This window comes from Amborella trichopoda, chromosome 3 (assembly GCF_054954075.1).
Source record: "Amborella trichopoda isolate Santa Cruz 75 chromosome 3, AtrichopodaSantaCruz75HAP2 v2.0, whole genome shotgun sequence".
NCBI classification, from domain to species: domain Eukaryota; kingdom Viridiplantae; phylum Streptophyta; class Magnoliopsida; order Amborellales; family Amborellaceae; genus Amborella; species Amborella trichopoda.
The window spans coordinates 40,990,970-41,000,169 of NC_142338.1; the positions used below are offsets into that span (position 1 = coordinate 40,990,970).

Sequence of the window (9,200 nt, forward strand, 5' to 3'; positions counted from 1 at the left end):
TTTATGTTTTTCTATAAGGAATAATAGAAACGGGGAAACTTTGCTGACCCTTAAGGACCATAAAAGAGTGGTGTTTCTATAGCTCAAATATCTCCCAATAAGAAGCTGATTTGGAGCTTCAATGCTCCTTCAAATTCAACAATATCATGAAATCCGATATCGATCATCCATTATAATTATTTAGGAGTAAAGGGATTTGGAGCTTTTTTGGAGCTCCAAGCAAATCCCATCTGAAGAGAACTTGATGCAATTTCCATTTGATCCTGACGTTCCAAAATTTATACAACAGTGATCAGTGGTAAGGAATCTGGTTCATAAGAGAACTCAGGAGATCAAATCAGATATGGACCACCCGTTAGAATTATATTGGAGTCAAGGGATTTGGAGCTTTTTAGGAGCTCCAAGCAAATCTCATCTGACGAGCAGTTAACATAATTTCCGTTTAATCCCGATGTTCTAAAATTTACATGACACCCACCTTCAGTCTAGCGGATCAGCGGTGAGGAATCTGATTTATATGAGAACTCAGGCAATCAAATCCTAGATAACTGAAATCAACCTGATGTGAACATTTGGGATGGGCTAATCGTAAGGGTGGCTGGCCACAACACAATGTCCACGGGTACGAACCCCACCAGCAAACCCTGCCCCAAAACAATCATGGCCTAAAGGATCCATAAATACAGCATTAACTGTGAGCATAAAAAACTTAAGAGAATCCAAACATATGCCAAATCACATTCAGCTTTGGCATCAGAAGTAGCAAGTCAATGCCGTAGAATGAGGCATGATATCCTTCCATCTCTATTTTGAATTCCCATCTTTTACCTACTAAGGAGGATAGAGAATAAAATCTTTAAACTCCCCTTCTCATGAGGTAAATTGCATGTAATTTCCCTCCAAAATATTGTACACAAATTACAGTTGTTGTGACATCTGTCTGGTTCGACATCCTGTGGAAATGAATCGTCACCATTCATCAATACAAAAATTATTACACTCCTGTAGAATAAATTAAATTATGTACAGAGAGAGAGAGAATCACAGTAAAGCTCCTAAATAATTTTACAAGGGTGATGGAAGTGGGTGGCTTGCTCTTAGGTGATGGAGGGCAACATGGGGTTCATGCTAAGTCCAGTTCCTCCAAAGCTACCAGGTTCCGCGTGCTTCACTCTCCCATAATGCCGAATATGGCGTAGGAGTCTGGCCAAAAATGTATTGTGGCAAATGGTAGAGCTATCACACACAACTGCAACATGCTTCCGAGCTCTCGTTATTGCCACATTCATTCTCCTACTGTCACCCAGGAACCCGACAGCACCTAATGTATTTGATCGGACCTACAATATCAACAACGAGAAAGTCTTCAGATACCAAATTTCTTTTTTTATCTACTTCAAGCAATGCAGGTGTATGTGCACGAGCGAGAGAGAGAGAGAGAGAGAGAGAGAGAGAGAGAAAGGAGGCTCCGACAGATATTCCCTGTAAATGAGCCTAGGCAACTGAAAATGCTTAATATCGGAAGGACTTGAAGAATGTAAGCTCTGTGAAAGGTTTATTGAACCCTAGAGACTTCAAAAAGAGAAAGTTCATGAGTTCAATTGAACAAACCCTGCACATTGAGAATGTCTTCAAGTTTAAAACCAATATAGAATGGCTGGTTGATCACATTATAATCATCCAGAGTACTCCAAAAAGAAATTCAGAGTCGGCTGAATCCAGTGACTGGGTCCATAAATTCACAATCATATAAATGAGAAACCTCATCCCTCCCCACCATAACTTTGAAAATTTTCTTTATTCCGACAAAAACATTGTTGACTTCAAAAGCTTCTGCCCCAATCTGAAGGGGATACAGTAAAGCAATTTCACATTCTATAAATTAAAGGAAAGTTCATGACCATACCGGAAAACTTTTCTGGTACTAAGTAAAGGTAAAACTTTTCCTGATATTTATGGTACTATGGAAAGTTCACATTTTTTATTTTTTAAGTTTTGCCCCTTGATCAGATGTTAGCGACATCAACCAGGCTTCTTTTTCTTCTTTTTTTTTAATCATCTAGAACTGTAGGGATGCCTGAGAGTTTAGGGGTCATTTTTGTATCAGTCCAATGATTGAAACATATGACTACCCTAATTTCTTTTCATTCAAAACACTGTCCAATATATCCATCATTGGACTTTCTTTGGGTCAGTTTGATGCTTGAAACATCGGACCACCCCAAAGCTTGAAAATTATTACCGGTGAAGGGTCTAATGTTTCAAACATCAAACTACCCAACCTTAGGGCGGTCCGATGTTTGAAACTTCGGACCAGCGCATAATTGGGGCTGTCCAATATCTGGGCTATCAGTCAGCCCTAAATGTCAACAAATAAATTTAAAAAAAAAAAACCAGTTGGATGTTGTTAACATTGAATTGAGTGGAAAAAATAGGAAAAAAAAAAAGAAAAAGTGAGAGAGTAGGACCTCCATGTAAATTTAGGTAAAATATGAAGCATTCTGTAATACTGCAAATGTTTTCTGGTTTTTCTATAGATTTCAGTAAATTTCAAAAATCAATGCAGTTTATGAGCTAATTATTGCAGAATATGGATAAAATTTGCCTTGGTGCTGAGGAAAAGAGTATTTAATGGATATAAGAAAATACCATTGATATAATTACTGCATCAGCTTCCCGTCCTTGAAAACTGTCAATTGTAGCAACCTCAACACCAGAAGCCTCTGGTAATTCATCAAGCCTTTCCCTCAGGAGCTGAACTTGAGCTACATAAGGGGACTGCACTGCAATTGCTGTTGGAGAAACTCCTGCATGGATGTTCTAAAATGATTTAGGGAATCAAATATTCAGCATCTTGTTGGATGAAAGAGACAATGGAAAAATAATGAACCTTCATCCAATGGAAAAATAATGAACCTGCTCTAAATATTAACATCAAATAATATATTTTTATCTGCTTGATATGTTTCAATAGCGATACAGCCAAAAAGAGATACATCCCAAAAGGAATTTGTTTGAAGATGACAAAGCCCCAACCAAAATAGAAGAAAAGCAATGAGAAATAAATGGTGACTAGGACGAGTGACTGTGTCCCAACCAACTTGTTTTAACCTGCATTTCCAACTGGGGTAGATACTAAGTATGTCCTCAATGGGGTTAAAGATTAGGGAAATTTATCTAAGTACCTATGAGATATGAAGCAATTAACCCTCTATCCATGTTTTTTTATTTAATTTCAAAATACCCATCAAAGCAACAGGATCATGAGTTGGAATAGTTGCAGAAGGGCAAAATGTTAAATAGTTGATCTCCTATGGGTATTTCGATAAATTTTCCTAAAAAATATGTAGTTTATATTTTATATATACCAAAGTAAGTTTTTTTATTTGAAAGCTTATGTCCGACAAAACATAAGCTTCTTGGGATCTGAACCAAGATCAACAATTTTACTAATCCTTTCACAACAACTTGTATTTAAATTATATAAAATTTACTTATGATGCGTGTAATATAACGTATATTCTTAAAAAAGAAAAAAGTGAAAATACATTAGCAAAATACATATGAAAATGTAAACATAATCCAATTGACAATGTAGAGGTCATGAATTTCCTAAATAGGCAAATTGTAGCACATTACATTTTCAATACTAATCCACTAATAAAGCAGCTGACAGCATACCACTACAAATAAGAGAGAACACATGCTCCACAACAATATCCGCTTCCCCCTCATTATAGAGGGAACCCGTGCCAGCCGGATCTAGATGCTCCTCACAACCAATAGACAAGGAGCCATAAGGCATTCGAGTATCGAGCAATAGTAGAGGGCACATAGTTATCCATGTGGCCTGAAATCAAAACATGCAAAAAAAAAAAAAAAAAAAAACAAAAACAAAAATAGAATAAGAAAAAAGGAAAAGGAAAAAATCTTCTACGTTAGAACTGTCCATAAAAAAAAAATCATTAATTTGATACTACCATAAAAAAGCTATTAATATATCAGTAACAATATAAAACAAAATTATTAATTTAATACAATGTGCAAGAATTAGCCCTGAAATAACCCCCTAGAGCAATAACCAAGATGGGGTATTGCAAAACAGAGTGATATACCTTGATAAATGGAGAATCGACAAGAAGATGTGAAGCAACAGTTGGGGAAGAATTTAAGAGCCCATCGTACATTTCTTTGGAAGCCCAACTGGCAATTTTGTCATTCATACGATACTGTATCGTTAATCTAGCGGCTAGAATTCCTTCATGCAATTTTGATGCTCTTTCCATTAAAGATACCCCAAGCCCTCCTTCCAAGGCCTTCCTTGATAGAATAACTGGGGCTAGCTGGCACTGGTCCCCTGCAAGTATAGTACGCTTCCCTTGCAAAATTGGAATCCAGCAAGATGGTTCGATTGCTTGCCCTGCTTCATCTATAACCACTAGATCAAAACAATCCAGCCTTCGAATTATCGGGTCAGCAGCACCAGTATTTGTAGAGAGTACTACTTGGGCGCTTGATAAAACTTCTTTTACTGTTTCCTTTTCCTTTTTCTTAAGGGCTTTCCCAAGTTGTTTAAGTAGTTGGCGAATGCCTGCAGCTAGAGAATCATCCTTTAAGCAATGCCTCAAGTCTTTTCTTAGATCTGCCCTCTTTCGCTCTTGCTCTTTCCGAAAAGTTGCAAGCTTATCATTAACAATTGATGCCAAAGACTTTGAAGCCACAGATGGGGAAATACGAACTGGGTTTCCAACCCGAACAATGTTTAATCCCACATTTGTGAGCCTCTCTACCATGTTGTCCACCGCAGCATTTGTAGGGGCAGTCACAAGAACTCGTTCTCCTCTTTCAACGGCAAGAGTAATCAGTTCTTTTAGCAAACCAGACTTCCCTGTGCCTGGGGGCCCTTGAATTACCAGTAGAGGCCTCTTCTTATTTAGGCCTACAGCAATTGCTCTTAATTGGGACTTGTCAAATGGTCCTCTTGGTAGTAGCTCGGAAATGGTGGGATCTTCATTCCATTCCACCAAATGATTCTGCTCCATCCATGAAATGTCTTCATTAGTTCCAAACAAAGTGGCAACAACAGCTATAGAAGGGTTCCTTTTGTGCAAACCGTTCTTCTGGAGAAGCATTAATGCTTCACAATTACGCTGTGATAGAAGACAGAAACATGGAAAAAAAACACAAAGATTATATCCAAAATTCTATTTTCTACTGCAGAGCAATCTTGTTTTGCAAAAGATACTACCTCATGTAGCTGCATTCATTATTTCTTTAAAAGAAGGAAACAGTTATTAAAGCAGCCAATATGCATCACGCACTACAACAAACAAGAGAATACTACTCTCAAAAGATTCATTATCCTTTCCACCAAAAGCAATTGAATTGGATGGTAGTCTTCAACTCGAAGCAGTCAGATGGGCCAAAAGAGAGAAACAGATACAGGAAGAGGTAATTAATTAATCTAGTTGCCATTTATTATATTCAGGAATCACCTGTGCCTAATAGAGGATATGCACAACAATTTGAACAAGCTCTAACAACAAATTCATAGACTAAACAATGCAATGAGCCGTAATAAAGTAAATAAACAGAATGACAATGATACCTCATAAGTGAGCGCATCTGCCAATCCATGAATTCGATCAATACGGACGTTCTTTCCAAAGAGTTTAGAAAAGGTGGGATCACCATGACGAGACTCAAGAGCTACACTGATACTGCATCCATCCTCCCCTAAATTATCTACAAAACCTTGCATGCAAGATGTTGCACCCGCTCCACGGCTGTCACATGCCCTCACACAAACCATGTCCCCAGGAGAAAGGCTAATTGGTGGTAATCGGTGGTTCCCTTCCACTCTAAATAGAACCAGATGCATTCCACCCAATCCTGTATATGGAAGCATCATTAAATGTAAGGATTACCAGCATGAGAATGAAGCCCTATAGACAGCATGAGAATGAAGCCCTATAGACTGCAAAGTGAATTCAGGTATAACCTATTCTAATAGAACAAGAAAAAGACAAGCATGCTTAGTGTAGTTCTCAAATCTCAAGTTAACAATCAACTGTGTTTCAGCAAGAAGTTCGCAAGCAGTAGCAGCCCTGTTTCCACAATTCTAAAAATATGTATGAGCAAGCAAGAAGATAGTACGATGGCTGCTGGCTTCATGGAAGCCTCAGGTAACAGCCATTACCAATCATACGTGTGTGTGTGTAGACATGCATGCATACATTTATATGTAATGCTAAACCATTGGACCATGCATCAAAATTCTGATGAATCATAACAAAGAAATGTTTCTACGCAGATAATAATTTATGGGGGAAACATATTATATTCAAAGGACTAGAGAAACGAAATGATGGATCGCAATGGAGTGAGACCCACCAAACAAAGACAATAACCCAATAGTCATTTCATTGGATGGTGATAACCCCACTGGATGGTGGTATCCATAATCCTTCGATTACAGTTTATTTTCCCACATAAGCATCAAAACATAAAATGCCAAAAAAGAGAGGTCTAAAATGGTTGATCTCACCTGTTGAACAGCTAACAGCATACAAATTGCAAATCGTATCACATTGCTCTTGCTGGGCCTGTCCATGGCTAACCAAATACTCAATTGGCTTCAAAGAATCACCAGAGTTCTCATCAGGCATGGGCACTGCATTCAACTCCTCTTGGGTTGCTTCTAACTCAGAATCACGCTCTATTCTCAAAAGACCAGACATATGCCTCGCAAAGTCATCGATATGACTCTGCATGGCCTGGACCTTCTCAAGTTCCATCCCCAAGGCACCATGCAAGGCTCTTTTCACAGGGGAAACTTTTCTCACTATGACACGATGCTGCGCTGCACGTATAACATCTTCAAGTTTCACAGATCCCACATACAACAACTAATTGCAAAGAGGAGTAAGAAGAAAATTGCAGAATGGACCTATTTGCTTCATCAATAAGGGGCCATCATGCCAAGGCATGATATTCTAGAGGTATGCCTCACTGAGGCAAACATAAAAAGGCACGGCATTCTAGAGAGATGCTTCACTGATAGTATGAAGCGGTCAATTGGAACAAAAGGAAATGTCCAATCAAAGATCTACCAGTTCACTCGTTTCTTAGATTTTCTTTGGGATAATAACTCCTTTCTTATTCATCATTATACAAAAACCAATTGGCAATAAAACTCATAATTACATATATGTTTGAATTCAGTCCTAGTCCTTTCAACAGAACAAAACTATCATATTCATGCGAACTAACAAAATGGAAATTTTCCAATGCTTTAGCTTCTCATTGAAGAAAATGAAATAAAATGCCAATAAGAACCATCATCATTACTGAGCATTTAAAGGAAATCCAAAATCAAGGTTAAATACTTTCACAAAAGTCTTCAAGAAAGTAGTAAATTACATTTCTCATTAAGAAAGGGATCATCATTTTTACAAAATTTCAAATCATCAGCATCTGTGCCTTATCCCAACTATTTGGGTTGGGCTATACAAATGCTATTCCACTCAGAACCATATCTTTCCCACCATATTTCAAATAAATGTAAATTAATAGGTTCATAACAACTTTCAACAAAAGAGCAAATTTCAACAGGTAAAAGTCAGTTAAACAAGCAGCCCATCATGTTTATAACTGACAAGACTTTAATGCTCCTTCAAGGCCCGATACCCAATAAATAATTCAATCAAATAGTCTGACCCTACACCAAAAACGAATATACAATGCTCCGAATCAATTGAAAAATGAAAAACAAAAGAACACCCCAATTAGTTTCTTGAAAATAAAATAATCTATATCATTTTCTTCAGTCTACTGGACAAAAAGATACCACAATTAGAGAACTCCTTGAGCAACTTCCATGACTCAGTCTGCCTCCAATCATCAACAACAAGCAGCTTCCTCCCCTGAAACTCTTGCAAAACTTCTTTCAACTCTCTCTGAAAATGATCTAACAAAGTTGGGTAATGGGTCGACGCCTTCAAACAAAGGGACTCCATTCCCTTTGGCATGGGAACTGCGCTCAAATAAGGCTGAGCTTGAGTAACAAAAGTGAGACCTCGACCCATACTTTGCTGAATCTCAGAGAATTCGCCATTTATCTCTGCACAGACAAGGTCAGAAGCCATGGCTCTCATGCCCTGGGAAACCCATTTCACAACCAGCTTCCCAAGTTCGCGTCGACCAAGTGGGTCTGCGCTCTGGTTCGTGGTGGTCAAGGTGGGGGGTGTGTTGGGTCGAGCCGCTTTGATGAGAGGTGGGTTCTTGGGTTTGGAGTAGTGGGTTTTGACAGTTGAGAGAAAAAAGGTCGAGAGAGAGGGGTTTTGCAGGAGAGGACAGATGGGGCGCCATTTGAGCAGCCTCTGAGAGGGAAAGCCACAGAGAGCGGCTTCCATATGTTAAAAATATGGAAGTGGATTTTCTCATAACACGGTCAATAGAGAGAGAGCTATGATTTAAACGGTTTCTAATATCTATGGTTGAGTTTTATTTCATTGGCGAAACGTCATTTTAAATTGATGAGCCAGATTCTCCACACAGTATCTTCCAGTGTGCTTGAACTTAAACCTTTATTTTCTTGGAGAAATGCATAATTTTTGTATGGAAAATTTCTTGACAAAAACTCCAATTGCAGTTCCAGTACTGGAAAACATTCAAATCGATCATCTCGGCTTTGACTATTATAGTTGTAAATTTTAAAAAATAATGTATATTTTAACACATTATCTAAAGGTCTATTTCTCTCTAAAAATAAGTATTTATCAATTTTCAAGATTTGTACTTTTTTTTAGCTTCAAATTTCATAATAAGAGCTGAAAATTGATTTTTTAAAAATTCATAACGGTATTGGAAAATAATTTTAAAGCCATCATAAAAATTTTCTTATAGCCAAAGTACTTTCCCAAGAGGAAGTGATGCTTAACTTTATTTTCATAACAGTCTAGACATACCCAAAGTACTTTCTAAGGAGGACTCGAATTGATGCTTTAACTTTATTTTCATAAAAGTCTAAGCTATTTAGAAATTGCATCTTTTTTATATTTTAATATTTTTATTTTTTATATTTTTTTCAAGAAAAGTGAGTGTCTTATTTTTAAAGTTTTTTCTCTTTTATTGTAAGAGAAACAATCATATAGGACCCTCTCCTATCCATATGCGTAGGACGTTCAATAGATCATCAT

General features: G+C 37.5%; 1 protein-coding gene across 1 annotated transcript; it reads right to left on the reverse strand.

The window, feature by feature from the left end:
* Positions 1–855: 855 nt before the first annotated feature.
* On the reverse strand, positions 856–8,663 carry LOC18422558 (P-loop containing nucleoside triphosphate hydrolases superfamily protein). Its single transcript, XM_006878513.4, has 7 exons — positions 7,850–8,663; positions 6,548–6,862; positions 5,609–5,892; positions 4,116–5,150; positions 3,682–3,850; positions 2,650–2,807; positions 856–1,340 (listed from the first exon to the last, which is right to left on the reverse strand). The coding sequence occupies exons 1-7, from the start codon at positions 8,412–8,414 to the stop codon at positions 1,098–1,100; spliced, it is 2,769 nt and encodes a 922-aa protein (XP_006878575.2). The 5' UTR covers positions 8,415–8,663; the 3' UTR covers positions 856–1,097.
* Positions 8,664–9,200: the final 537 nt, after the last annotated feature.

Bases quoted from the DNA above. Each gene is read 5' to 3' on its own strand.
- LOC18422558 (XM_006878513.4), bottom strand. From the start codon at position 8,414: ATGGAAGCCGCTCTCTGTGGCTTTCCCTCTCAGAGGCTGCTCAAATGG. The intron at 6,863-7,849 runs GTATCTTTTTGT...TTATACGTGCAG, and splicing joins CAAGGAGTTCTCTAATTGTG to CGCAGCATCGTGTCATAGTG. The intron at 3,851-4,115 runs GTATATCACTCT...TTTTGATTTCAG, and splicing joins TCGATTCTCCATTTATCAAG to GCCACATGGATAACTATGTG.